At 38.8% G+C, this 15,269-nt stretch overlaps 1 protein-coding gene across 3 annotated transcripts in view; it reads right to left on the bottom strand.

Moving 5' to 3' along the window:
- LOC126259155 (TGF-beta receptor type-1) overlaps positions 1-15,269 on the bottom strand; it is a 197,749-nt gene that overhangs the window by 62,576 nt on the left and 119,904 nt on the right. For all 3 annotated transcript variants that reach the window (XM_049955700.1, XM_049955698.1, XM_049955697.1), the window contains 2 exons: positions 14,828-15,058; positions 4,635-4,802 (listed from right to left, as the gene is read on the bottom strand). In XM_049955700.1, coding sequence (XP_049811657.1) covers positions 4,635-4,802; positions 14,828-15,058 — 399 coding nt within the window. The remainder of the gene's footprint in view (positions 1-4,634; positions 4,803-14,827; positions 15,059-15,269) is intronic.

The raw sequence follows: 15,269 nt of genomic DNA, 5'->3' as shown, positions 1-15,269 counted from the left end.
CAGGGCATAAGTAAGCACTGGTCTTATAAGTGTAACGCATAAAATAAGAGAAATGCAACCACTCACTTATAGCGGATCAATGCATGGACCACAAACAGAAAACAGCTTTCACGCTACTTTCTGCGCACTCCCATTTTCTAGCAGAAGCACACACAATGAAACAGGCACATATACACTCCCATGGGCACAGCAAGATTGGTTATTGACACTCAGTTACTGAAAGCAGTTGCTTGACCCGACGGAAGTGGAGAAGGGGTAGAGAAGAGCACAAGAAGTAGGAACAGGTCAGCAGAAGTTTAGGCCAGGGGGATTGTGAGGGTGAAGGATGTGGTGAAAAGACAATTCCTATTTGGATAGTTCAGAGAGACATGTGCTGGAAGAGAGTATCCAAATGGCTCACATAGTGAAGCAACTGTTGAGGACATTTGTGCTGTGATGTACAGCATGTTCAACAACTGGATGTTCAAGTTTGCAGTTTGCCACAGTTTGGCCATGTGAGTAGACAACTGGTTACTTGTCATGCCTATGCGTAATGCTGAACAATAATTGCAGTGTAACTGATGTATAATATGGTTGCTTCCACATGTGGCCCTGCCTTTATGGGTACGAAATGCTTGTGACTGGAGACTGTGGTAGGAAATGGTGGGTGGGTGTATGGGACAGGTCTCACACCTGGGCCGACTACAGCCAAACTGCGACAAAAAGCAAACGCTGACCATCCAGCTGCACATGCTGCGCACCACAACACAAATGACCTCAATAGCTGCTTCACTACATGGGCCGTTTGATATTCACTCCGAGCACAAGTTTCTCAGAACTATTCAGATAGGAACTGTCTCTCTACCACTCTCACAATCCCACTGCCCTGAACCTCCAATAACCTGTTCCTACTGCCGCACCTTACTGTTTCCCTTCTCTCTTCTCTCCGCATCACTCCTTCTCCATCCATATTGTGCACCGCCTTCTCTCACAAATTATCCCCCCCCCCCCCCCCATATGTAGGTGCGCTCTCTCTCTCTCTCTCTCTCTCTCTCTCTCTCTCTCTCTCTCTCTCTCTCTCTCTCTCCCCCCCCCACCCCTTGACCTCTCCTCCCCCTCCACTTTGTAATGCTTCTCCCTTCTCTCTCCCCCCTCCCTTACTCCCTCTTGATCTTCACCTTTCTCTCTTCTTCCCCCTCCATTTTCCCTCCTCTCCCTCTTCCTATATCTCTTTCTGCTCTGTCCTCTGTACTTTTTTTGTCTTCATGTGCAGGTGCAGAGATATCTGTCCAATGACCTGCTTCTTTTCTGTTACCCCTTTCTGGCATCCTTCCCTACCACTTTCCCATCTCCATGAGCTCAGACAACTGCTTTCAGTAACCAGGTATGAATAATCAGTCTTGTCATCACCGTGTGTACATTTGGGTGTCTGTGTGGTTGTATGTGTGTGAATGTGTCTGTTGACAGCTATGGATCACTGTTTAACTTCATAGGATGTGTCATTTGAGTATGTGGCTGTCAATCATTGACATTTAACTGACTCAACTTTCTCAAAAGTCTAATTACCCAATGTTATTGAGGGTGGCATGCTCTTCTTACATGTTTTCCCAGCAGCCCTATATGTTGTTTTCTGTTGGTTAAAATTCAATCCCTTATTCCTATTTACCTGCTCAAGCACCATGAATATCTCCTCAATTGCTTTCCAAGTTCCTGTAACTACATCTACATCATGGACACAAGCGAGTGCCTGCACTAATTTACAAAAGTTCATTCCCCATGCTCATCAGGTTTGCATCCCTCATACCCTTCTCCAATGCAACATCGAATAGGAGACACACCAGTGCACCTGCTTGCCTCACATCATCTCCTATATCCAGTGTGTCAGTCATTATTCCTCCCATTCTTATATTATTTTACACATTTTTGATTGTCATTCTAATAAGCTTTAATGATTTTTCAGTTCCCAATTCAGTCAAAACATGATACAGTTACTCTCTGTCTATGCTTTCATATATTGCTTTTTAGACAGTGAAGAGGTGATGCAAGCCGATCCCAAATTCAATTTTCCTTCCTAAAATTTGTCATAAGGTGAAGATAATCTATAGTTGACTTCTCTGGGAGAAATCCACAACAATATGAGCCAGTCTCCCTCTGAACATTTGGAAGGAGATGGTTGAAGAGTGTGTCAGAGGATACGTAATACTCCAAGTTTAATAGAGTAATTCCTTGAGGGTTGTCATACTACAATATACTTCCTTTCTTGTATATAGGGCACATAGTTCTGCTGGAGCAATTTCTCCTCATCTCATACTGAAGCAATTAGCTTTAGGAGAATATGTTCTGACTGGCTGCCAGCTTGCTTCAGCATTTCACTGCATAGTATCTGTTGTTAGCAACTTATTGTTCTTAAATTTCTTCCAAGCAATTGTCACCTTTTCCAGAGTTGAAGAGACATGATTTTTGTCTAGGTAATTTATTCCTTGTGAGTCAGTAAAGTCTCTTGGTATCATTATGGCATTGAGGGGTTTACCAAAATGTCATTTCCCCTCACTGATGATTTTCTCTGTTTCAGCCATTATCAAGCTAGTTTTTTCTACTAGGTGTTTCTGGGCAGCATATACATTCCCATAAATGTTCCTGTTCTCATTCTTGGTTCACAGAAGCTCCAGTTCCTTTATTTATGATTTCAACGACTCTTTCTTTTATGTTGACTGAACCTCTTTTCAGCATTCCTTTTTTCTTTTTAATAAACTTCCATCACTTCTCTTGCACAATTTCATTGTACAGATTTTCCCTATGCATTGTTCTTTTCCTCTGTTGCTATCTAATACTTAATATCAAACCATAAAATCTTAAGCATCATGCCTCAGTTTGCAGTGTTTCAATTGTTGACATCTTCACTGCATTCTTTATGATTTCCCATTGATATTCAATATTACTGCACTCTTCTGCCTTTTCAAGAATCTGTGGTATCTTGTACTGGTATTGCTATCTTTTTGGTGGTTCTAGAGCTATTATATTTATGTTTGTTGCTTCAGGTTCCTTAGTGCCCATATCGAAAAGTGGTCTGAATCTAGATTTGTGTGTCTGAAACTCCTTGCACCCATGAGATCTGGCTCGTGGGTCGCATCAATCAACGCATGATCAATCAGGTTACAAATATTCCTGTTTGATAATTTATATGGTCCCTTGTGAGTAATCTTTGTGTGGGAACAATGAGGAGCCCACAGCCATGTTTCATGACATCGCAAATAAGATGAGCCTTGTTCAGTTATTACTGTTTGTGGTGTGTTTGCTGTGGGGTCTAGTTATTGGTTTAAATACCTGTTCTCTTCCTATCTGAGAATTTAGGTTACCGGAAACTATTTTTACATCGTGGCCTGGGCAGCCATCATTTGTTTTTTACAGGAGTTCTTACTTCTTTCTCAGCTTCTCTGGTTGGTGCATATGCATTGATTGTGGAATAATTGAAATATTTCCCCTTAATCCTGTGAGAGTCTTGAACTAATAAGTATGAGCCCCATCACAAGATACTTAAACTGGTGGTGTACCACAAATACAAATACTGTTCAGAGCTTATGCTTCTCCCATACAGCTGTACAATATGCTAGCTGCTCACTTTTCTAGAGTCCACTATTGGTCCACCTTACTTTTAGCAGAGCCCTAATATTTCATTCCAGTCACCTTTTTTGATCTAGTAGCATCCCCAGGCATTCTGGGCAATGCAGAAACCTCATATTCCAGGTTCCAATACATAAATCTGAATCATGAATTATATTTCTACTCTTCCTTGTATGATTTTATTGTTCATTATCATTGTCCTTTCCCTTCCCATGTTTGTCTCCATTGACCAGTCCAGCTTTCTTTATTGATGTGTCATGAGTTGAGTTAGTTTTCCATAGTGGGTTGTCAACCCTATCTCTTTCAGCAGAGGGGTAATTTTTAATCAGAGTTTTCTTTCCTTAGCCTTTGGGGAACCAACCCCACATACTACAAAACAGCAATATCTTCACTGACGGCCCATTAATGACCACTTTTTAGGTTTCCTCTTGGGGCTCCACAGTTATTGAAATGGCCTCAAGGAGCACATAGTCCCCACTGTACATCACAGCTAATACTGTGAAAAGATTGTTAAGTATGCAATTTTAACAATATGATTGTATACGAATAACATAAACGAAAACCTACAGAAGTAAATTTTATCATATTATGGTTGCTGGAATGGTAAGGCTGCAATGGTCAAGTAAAGTTCATAAAGAAGAAGAGAGGATTACAATTAGACATTTGTAGGAACAACACATACCACAGCACATGGACTAACACAAAGTACTTTAGTATGGCATCAGATTCTTATTTTTGTGAATGTATCAAAGAATTTTACAGGTTCTTAATGCATTCATGCAATACTGCGCCTAAAGCAGCTAGAAATTTCATGTGCAATTTGAATGGGGAAAAGGAGGGAGGGAGAGGGAGAGGGAGACAAGATCGAAAAGCGGGGGGGGGGGGGGGGGCATATGGGATGTGGTTTCACTAACAGTGAAGGTCCAACCTTCTCGACAAGCTTCAAGAGTACATATTGTTTTCAATAATCATTATTTCTATTTCAGTTGTGTAGATAATAGCAACTCAATACATCCAGAACAATATACTGATACCTTGTGTTCCGACAATGTCCATATGCAAGTGAGCTAGACCTGTTGCTATGGAAAGGGACATTCGGATCATGCCAGCTGTGTCCACAGTGCACCTATTCAAGTAGTCAAAAAGGGAGCCATTTTCATGATAATCTGTTATGAGCCACAGCTGTGTCCATGTTCCATTGTCTGAAATAAAGAAGTCACAATCAGCAATGAACTAAACAATTTTAGGAACTTGCCAACAAACCTAGTAATATTTATGCACTGCGCCATCTTGAAGTACAAGATAACATGTTTACATTCGCATTTACAACTCACTATCTGCCTTATGGAGGTTAATGTAAACTAGCTTCTTCCACGTTTATATATCATCTTCCATCCCCCCCCCCCCCTGTCCCTCCCTCTCACATCACTGCAACTTTATTATGAACAAATAAAGATTATTACTATTATTATTATTATTATTATTATTCAATGGGGTATGTCAAAAAGGACATTACAACTATGAAATGGTATAAAAATTCATCGAAATAACTTACAGAATCAGTAGATGTGTCATTTTGTAGCCAATAATCTCAATTTTGATACACATAGAGCATCAGTACTGCATTCAACCACCATGAGTGCCAGCATAGTGCACAGTTAAAATGGCTACTTTCACTGGTGCAGAGTGTGCTCACTATGTGTATTGGTTTTGAAAACTATTTAATTTCACAGATTGACAAAGATAACCGAGATGGGATGGTTTACTACCAACAAGACAGTGGACCTCATTTCCTCATGGAAGTTTGAGGTTTCTTCACTAATTGCTTCCCAGGTCTGTGGATTGGCCATGAAGAACCAATCACATCACAGCCTAGTTCCCCAGACATGAAACCACTGGATTTCTTCCTTTCTCTGTGGTCCTGGGATCCTATTAAAGATCATATATATGTTTCTCCTGTGCCAAACAATTTAGCTGACCTGAAAAATCTAATCTATGTGACCATTGCACAAGTTATACTCAATTTGCTGCAACGAGTGTGGGAAGAAATTGATTGTCCGTGGGATGTTTGCTGCATCACAAATGGTAGTCATATGAAACCAAAATGACACTTGACACTATTATGTGAAACCTGATATTGTTTGCTACAAAATAGCACATTTAACGATTCTGTAAGTTATCTCCATAAATTTCTATACCATTCCAAAGTTGTACAGTCCTTTTGTCTCACCTTGCGTTTGTGGATAGCAGTGACAAAGTGATTTCCTGTAAACTTCTTTATGTTTAAAGTTCACCTGGTTTTATCATTGCGATCTTTGTAAGTGGGTGTAGTCTACATCCTGTGATTCATTCTCAAGGGTATAGTCTCTGAATTTTAACAGCAGTTAGCTGCATGATGTGAAATGAGTTCATTTCATCAGATTCCATTTAAACGTACTAATCATATGTTTATTATTTTTTTCTTAAATAGTAAAATCCACTTAAAACAGCAGACCCTCTTTCAAGTTTCCTTTCTTATACAACACTTGGTAAATATTGCAGGCATGTGAGTGATAACAGTTAACAAACTAAGAGTTTCAATACAAACTACAGGGTGATCAAAAAGCCAGTATAAATTTGAAAACTTAATAAACCATGGAATAATGTAGATTGAGAGGTAAAAATTGACACACAGGCTTGGAATGACATGGGGTTTTATTAGAACAAAAAAAAAAAAAAAAAAACAACAAAGTTCACAAAAGTCCGACAGATGGCGGTGGACAGCAAAACTGCTACCGTAACGGGTGAGAGGTACGCCGATATGTTACAGAATCGCATCATCCCCAGCCTGGCTGATAAACACCTGCTGGAACGTACAATGTTTATGCAGGATGGTGCTCCACCCCATATTGCTAGACGCATGAAAGATCTCTTGCGCGCGTCGTTCGGTGATGATCGTGTGGTCAGCTGCCACTTTTGTCATGCTTGGCCTCCCAGGTCCCCAGACGTCAGTTCATGCGATTATTGGCTTTGGGGTTACCTGAAGTCGCAAGTGTATCATTTTCGACCGACATCTCTAGGGATGCTGCAAGACAACATCCGACACCAATGCCTAACCGTAACTCTGGACATGCTTTACAGTGCTGTTCACAACATTATTCCTAGACTACAGTTATTGTTGACGAATGATGGTGGACATATTGAGCAATTCCTGTAAAGAAAATCATCTTTGCTTTGTCTTACTTTGTTATGCTAATCATTGCTATTCTGATCAGATGAAGCGCCATCTGTCAGACATTTTTTGAACGTTCGTATTTTTTTGGTTCTAATAAAACCCCATGTCATTCCAAGCATGTGTATCAATTTGTACCTCTCTATCTACAGTATTCCGTGATTTATTCAGTTTTCAAATTTATACTGACTTTTTGTTCACCCAGTACATGAATCTTGTCATGAGGAAGGCAGATGCCAGACAGAGATTTGTCAGAAGAATCCTAAGAACATGTTATTCATGTATGTAGGAGGCCACTTACAAAAACACTGGATCAACCAAGGCTTGAGCATTCTTCATCAGATTGGTATGTTTAGCAAATTGGGTTAATGGAAGAAATGCATAAGATTCATAAATGAGCTACACTATTTGCCATTGGTTTGTTTAGTGAACGTGAAGCATCACTGAAATGCTCAACAAATTTCACTGGTAGATGCTACAAGAAAGGCACCATGCATCTCAAAGATTCTTACTCCAGTGTGTATCAAGAAACATATTACTTCCTTCATCTTACATCTCACCACGGAAATATTTGGCTGTATATATAGGAACACTGACACTCTTCCTTCATATGTATCATCTTCTAATGGAACAGGAAGATAGTGTGCAAATGATTTTGGTATACCATGAAACCTCCACCATGCTCGATGTTGAGGCTTGCAAATTACAAATTCAAATGTAGATTTCTTCTGCAGAATAAATTAACAAATCTAAAACTTTTCACTGGATTTAAAAGCAAAATTAATATTTCGTATTTCCACAATTTGGAAAACATCTGTCAACAAAATCTTGTCAAAAATTTTCAACAGATGTTGCACTTTGCACCTTACATAACACCTACACTGGGGTTGGCCAAGGCGTGCAAAACTTCACATGAGCAAAACATGCATGCAGTCTGGGGTTCAACCTGTGTCAACACTACTCCGTGTGTCCCTGCCACTATGTCTACCACACCTTTACCCAATCCTTCTTGGAGCTACTCAGTGCACTGTGACATTTAGCAGTGTAATGTGCCAGAGTTGCTTCCAGTATCTGATGCAGCACTATTTGGTTGCCAGTTCATCAGAATTACAGTGGCAGCTCTGTTTGTCCCTCACTATATTCTGTTGTTATAAAACAAAGTTCAAACGTACAGTGGCTGTTACAATGGGGCATACATTCACAGAGAAGTCTTCTAGAAAACTATCATTACAAGCCTTTAAAATGTATGGGAATCACAGTTCTTTTTTGAAGGGAAGTATGATAAAGCCTAAACATATATTATGCTGTCACATAATTGTCAGAACCACTTATTCATTACAGAATGGCATTAGAACACCATGCACTACGAATTTGAAAGATTTAGTTGGTAATGAAACTGCAAAAAATTTCAGCAATCAAAAGATGATTTGTATGGGATTCATTGTTTTGTATATAAAGAAGCACTCTTCGATAAATTTTCAGGCATGGAGCATGTGATGAAATTGGTGATGCAATTAATAAATTTTCTGAAGTCGCATGTGTTATTACACTGTCAGTTTCAACCATTTTTGATGGAACTGATTACAAATTATGAAGATATTATACAGGGTGATTCAGAAGGTTGGGCACAAATTGAAACAGCTGATATAGGAGTCAAAATTCAAAATCTTGGAAGTAAACCTGAGCAAGTGAAAGCTTTGAAACATCAGGAATAACAAGGACAGTAAATGAACAATGCTGGATATCCCAGGTGCTGGATCAGAAGGTCTGATTGCAAGGCTACCCTTGCTCTCCTGATCTGAATCACTCTTTTTTTTTTTTGTGGGAACATATCAAAACCCTCTCGTACATGAAAGAAGTTCCCGATGAAAAAGTACCTCTTGCCAAGATACTTGAAGCATTTGATGAGGTTTGTGCAATGCCTGATGAATGTGGTGGTTGTCAACTTGGACACCATCTGTTGAGTAAACAGTACACCACCTTTGCTGAACTTAAGCATATGTTGCACTGATTGTCCTTGTTGTTCTCGACATTCCAAAGCTTTCACTGGCTCAAGATAACTTCGAAGACTGTAAGTTTCTATTCTAAAGTTTTATTTCGAGTTCTCTATCAGCTGCTTCAATTAGTGCACAACCTTGAGAATCACTTTGAATTATTGTGTAATACATTGGTTATTTGAGGAACATGCCTGGAAAGATTTTATGATTTAAGACACACCAATATTAATTTATGAAGGAAACGGGCAGCAGGAACAAATTTAGAAGCTGCAAAATGGAGAACAGACACCACATTTTTAGTGGACTTAACTACAGTCTTGAATGCCCTCAGTAAGATGTTAAAGGCGGAAGCAACTTATCTCTCATTTGACAGGGAAACTGAATGGATTTAAAAAGTAAATTGCACTGAGGAAGAGCCAACTTCTGAAAAAGAACATAGTCTATTTCCCTAGTCCCTCTGTCGTTTAAGAAAATGCAAATTTAGAAGAACTCACAGCGGCGTTGAAAGACAAACAGGAACAGTTTTCTAAATGTCTTCAGAACACTGCCAATTTCAGATCTGTTTTTGAATGGTTTTCCAATTGAAAGCATCACTTTGCATGAACAGATGGGATTGCTTGATATGTTATGTAATTCCCATTTAAAAGACAAATTATTTTTCAATAAACTATCTGGGTGTTCTACAATATTTCCTCAGGAACAGGAGAGATTCCCTATCTCCATAATGGGGCTAAAAAAGTGACAACAAAGTTTCAATCAACATATACGAGTGAAAGGTTTCAGTCAATTATGAAACTAAATAAGTCACGATTATGAGGCAATTTGAGTAACAAAAATGTGCAAAACTGTCTGCATCTGCCCATGTGCCAACAGTTTGGGCCAAATTTTATTTATGGTGTCGAGAACTGTAAGCTCTGGAATGCTAATAGAGTAGTTCTAGATAATAAAATTTGATTCTAATGACATGTGAAAGAAACATTTATAGGAAACATGATGTGCGGTAGAGACTATTGTTTCTGTCCTCTCTTTGAATACCTAACCTTAAATGTTGTGTCAGCATTTTGCAGGGAACAATGTAGCATGCACGACATTGTTAGTTTAATGCAGTTGTGAGCCCTTCTTCTTCTTCTTCTTCTTCTCCTTCTTCTTTTTTAGGTGTATTTTCTTTTGCCAACAGTCAGTCACAATAATAAAGAAAAGTTAGGTTCAAGTTTGCTGTCATGATAACAGTAAAACATATACAGTCATTATCTGATGTATGTTCTAAAGTATTGTTTTAAGATTACCCTGCTCCTGCACTGAAATAATGGACATCCTAGTATACAAAGAATAAAATGGTTGATAGTAATGAAAGTGAGTGCTCCAATGTACAGCTGATAAAGATGGTGTTCCTTGGGGATTGATGATAGGATCACATCTCTTCATTACATATGTGAATAATATGCCTACTGCAGTAGATGTCATTTTCATAATGCACAATGTACAGCTGATAAAGATGGTGTTCCTTGGGGATTGATGATATGATCACATCTCTTCATTACATATGTGAATAATATGCCTACTGCAGTAGATGTCATTTTCATAATGCACACATATGAAACTTCACTCATAGCTAGTACAGACTTAACAGAAGAACTGGTATTAAAGAGTTTTTCAAAGTATGAAAGGAGCTATAGGTATTTCCGTGAGAACAAGTTGTATGTAAATGGAAACAAGACAATATATACACTGACACATGTGAAGAGATCACTACAGTCCAATGATATTCATGTTCAGTTGCAGACTCAGTTATAAAAGAAGTAGAAAACCATAAATTCCTGTATGGAAACAGAAAAATATAAAGTTTAATGTGTTGTAACTGATAGTCACATGACACAGCAGCAACTTATCATTCTAATTTGTTCCATTATCAGCTCTGGCTTATTCCTAATGACAAAAGTTGTCTGGGGAAGAAAATGCACTAAATTTAGAATGCTCTAAACTATTCACACTTTTCTTATTGAATTTAAACATGAGAACAGACAGCATATATACAAAGAGAGATTGTGGAACTACAGAAAGCTATCAGGTGAATTAAAAATTCAAATAACTCGTTTCCAAGGTATTCACACAGAGATGACTCAAAAAACTAGATACAGCATATTGAATATGTCCTCCCTGTGTTTCTATGAAAAAACTACATGCTTAAAAAATAGCTGCAAAGTTCTGTTAAACAGAAACATACACAATTACAATAAAAAAATAGCAAGCTATGACCATGAAACTTGTCAGTCATTCTCCACACACTCACCCTTCAATGGAACACATTCTTCCCAAAGACGGGTGACTTGCCAGAGACATTGGTTGTACAAGTCTGCATTTTTACTGTTCAGAAACCATTCCATCTCAAATATCACCCCAGCCTTCTGGAAATACTTATCACACAATAGTTTCTTTACCCAAGGAAAGAGGAAAAACTCATGGTGCCATGTCAGGAGAATATTGGGGATGAGGCAAAATTTGATAGCCCACAGAAGCATGTGTGACAGTGTGTGAAGCATGTGTGACTGCGCACTGTGCAAAATGAGCTGAGGTGGTGTCATAGATCAGAAACACTCCCTAGGATGGCTTCCCACAACATTTTGTCTTGACAGCCTCCTGTAACCTCACCAGGATATCTCAGTAGTAAGCTCAAGTGATAGTTTGCCTCCTTATAAGCACAACTTGTTAGCATCATATCAAGGCAGTCCCAAAAAAACACCTAGTGTCACCTTGCCCAAATCATGGCTGGAGCTTCACCTTTTTTGGTAGTGGTGAACCCACATGTTTCCCACTGCCTACTTTGCTTCTTTGTCCCTGGGACAAAGTGATACATCAAGCACTTGTCCAAGGTAACCACGTGGTTACAGAAGTCATGGATTCGCCTGACACAGCTGCAATATTTCCGACACTGGGTTTTTTGAAAGGGAATGAACAATTACAGAACTCAGATGTTGGAAACTGATCCACGACCGATTTTCACTTTTTCCGCTATCAGATAGACTGTGATATGCTTGTCTTTAGGGAACCAGGGCCTCCACTTCCCTTGAGATTCCCAGTTTTTCACAGAGAGATGGTCTGCCAATTCGTTCTCTGTCACACTGGCAGTGTCTGTGCCACCAAAGCACCGTGTCCTATGATGGTGTATTGTTGCCTCATATTTACACGAACTCAGCATGGATTGTTGTTGCACCATTGTTCCCATTCAAATGCAGAAAATGAATTATTGTGCAATATTTCTTTTTATCAACGGCCTTCACCATTCAGTTTTGTCTTTTCTAGCAGCATGCTATGGTACTGTGTATGTCAATGTGTGCTAGGATTGCAGACATCTGCCTGCAAACAATCAGAAAATTAATTCAGCATCATCGTCTTCATTTCCCATTTATACAACATCAGGTGGGGTTGGGATATTTATGGTGTTTCTCTGCGTTCCTCTATCTTCTCACCATTCTTCTTCTATAACTATTTTGTTTCAGTCCAAATTCTTTCTTCTTAAACTTGTTTTTATTGAGTCAATCCATGTTGCTCTAGGTCTCCCTTTTGCTCTCAAACTTGGCTTCTATCATTCATTTTGGTACTCTTCCATTCTCTTTACATGTCCAAACTGTCTTAACCTGTTCCTATAAATTCTCTCATTCAGCTTTTCTGCTCCAATTTTGCTCCTAACATCTCCATTTCTCACTCTGTCTCTCCTTGCTTTCCCTAACATACTTCTCAGGAATTGCATTTCACTGATTTGGTTTCCACTCTCCTCTCTTCTTGTCTTTGTCCAGGTCTCTGATGTGTATGTATGTCAGTATGGGTTTGAAGTAAGTCTTGTACAGCACTTTCTTACACTTTAGTGGCACCTCTCTTCCCCAAATGAAGCCCCTCCCATGCCTCTATTCTTGTGTTTCCCATTATCACACTTCCTCCATATTTAAATTTATCCACAATTTCAGTTTCCTGTCCTTTAATGTAAATTTGTCCCTTGCCTTCGGTGTCTCCTCCAGTTACCACCACAATCTTTCTGTTATCCACACTACATTTCATTCCACGTCTCTCGATTTTTGCATTTCAGATGTCTATTTGCTCTTGGGCCTCATTACTGATGGTTCCCCACACCACAATACCTTCGGAAAATAACAATAACTTCATCTCCCTACCTCGATGAACTTATTTCATCCCTTTATCAATTTCAGCCGTTGCCATTATAGATAATATTGGCGACACCACACTTCTTTGTCTCAACCACGCAACATTTTTTAAATCAATCAGTTCTTCCAACTTGAGTCTGGACACAACTGAAGCTTTTGTCATACACTGTTTGAAATAATTCTACTGTTTGTTTTCTGCCTCCATTTCTCTCCAAGATTTCCCATACCTTTTCTCTGGCAACACTATTGTAACCCTACACTAAATCAATAAATATAATTGCCAGAGCTTTTCCATATTCCCAAGGCCTTTCCACCAACTGTCTCATACTTAAGATTGGGTCCACAGTTGATCTACTGTGTCAAAAGCTGTACTGCTCCTCTTCTAACTGACCTTCCACTTTTTCCCTCATTCTTATCTCCAGTACCCTCTCAACTACTTTTGCTACTTGTGACATGAGTGTGATTCCTTGATATTTGTATATTTTCTTGTCGTCTGTTTGAACACTGGAATTATTATTCCCTTTCCCCACTTTTCAGGCACATGTTACTGACTCCATATGCATCAAAGCAGTCTACATAACCACTGTAGCCCAGTAGGTCCAGCAGCTCTTATCATCCCCATACCTCCACAGTCATTTCATCTATCCCAGATGCCTTTCCTGTTTTCATTCTTCTCAGTGCTAGTTTATTCTCTTCTTCCAGGCCCCTCCTTTCAACATCCAGTAGTTTGTCAAAGTAGTCTTTCCATCTTTTGTTTATCTCCTCTGGTTGCATTATTAGCTCTTCATTTTCCCCTTTCACCAGCTTTGTTTAAGTGCTTTCCTTCCTCTTACTCTTTGTAATTCCATACAGCATCCTTTTAACACCTGTAACATGCTTTCCCATCTCACATATGCATTTCTCCCAGCTTTTCCTCTTTTCTTTCACTACACTTTCTTATACTTGTTTTTACTTTCCTGGTATTTCCTTTTTCTTTCTTCCTTTTATCTGCATTCCATTCAGGCTGTGCTTTATCCTTTTCTTTTATTGCTTACTTTGTCTGTTAATTCCACCATGGTGTCTCCTTAACCTTTGTCCTTCCAGACATTCTGGCATGCGTGTTCTCTGCAGAGCTTGCAAATGCCTCTTTGAACTTATTCCATCCCTCTTCCTACTTCGACATTCAGTCTTTGGGATTTTAAGCTTGAGTAACTTCTGAACTTTTCTTGTACCTCCCTAGCCTTTAGTTTCCACATTTTTATTTTCTTCTCCCTTTATGACTTTATTTCTTACATTTTATCTGTCCTCATATTTGCCACCACTACTCGATGGTCTCCATCAAAAGCTTGATGAAGAAGATTAATTAACTTTATTTTTGCTAGGTGATAACTGGAACTTTATGATTCCCCTTATACAGAAAACATTTGCCATTACTATCTTACAACCAAATGGCTTAAATTAACTGAAAAGGATCCCACAAATACTGGATTCATTCTGCACAACAAACTACCACATGGAAGTAAAAGCATATAAAATACAAGTACACTTAGAAGTTAAAGATTACTTAATTTCAGTTCTATACAGTGTGAAGAATATTTGAAAAGACTAGAGACTTTTGTCTTCCCAACAAGAATGCCTTTATCAAACAAAGTAAATATGCAGACATTATGTATACTGAGTAAATGGCCCATTTTTGTACTGGACTGTTGCTGTTGTTCTTTTTCTCTCTCATTGTTTCAAATGTCACCAAGTATGAATGATATGTGATTCAAATGGAATGAAGGAGATGATGAGTTTTGCGAGTAAATTGGAATAACAATGTAATATAGCTAGAGGTGGCCACTACTACTGCAGCTACTTGTAAACTAAACAGTTTTTGATACCTTTATTGTCTGCTGCTATGAAACCCAAAATATTGTCGTGTCTCAGCATAACTGTCTGATAAATTTCTGCTTCCCGAAACCATGACCTTTCCTCCCGAGATGAAAAAATTTTTACTGCAACATTTTCTCCCCGCCATCGACCCCTCCACACTTCTCCAAAGCGTCCTTTACCGATAATTTCAACCAGCTGAATCTGTCTTGCTATACTGCGTTGGACAAGAAGAGGCAGACCTGTGAAAAAAAGGACACAAAATGACAATCAATGAGGAAGTTATAATGAATTCATCATCTAATGAACATTCACATTTCGTATTTAATATCTTGTTAAATCAGACATAAATAGCCAGCATTTTTGAAAAGTTGCCATACTGTCTGAAAAGTTATTGGACATACACGTGATGTGCATACATTAAGTGAATGTACACACAAAATGCACATATAA

This window comes from Schistocerca nitens, chromosome 5, assembly GCF_023898315.1.
Source record: "Schistocerca nitens isolate TAMUIC-IGC-003100 chromosome 5, iqSchNite1.1, whole genome shotgun sequence".
Lineage (NCBI taxonomy): Eukaryota > Metazoa > Arthropoda > Insecta > Orthoptera > Acrididae > Schistocerca > Schistocerca nitens.
This window is presented reverse-complemented; position numbering and strand designations above follow the sequence as displayed.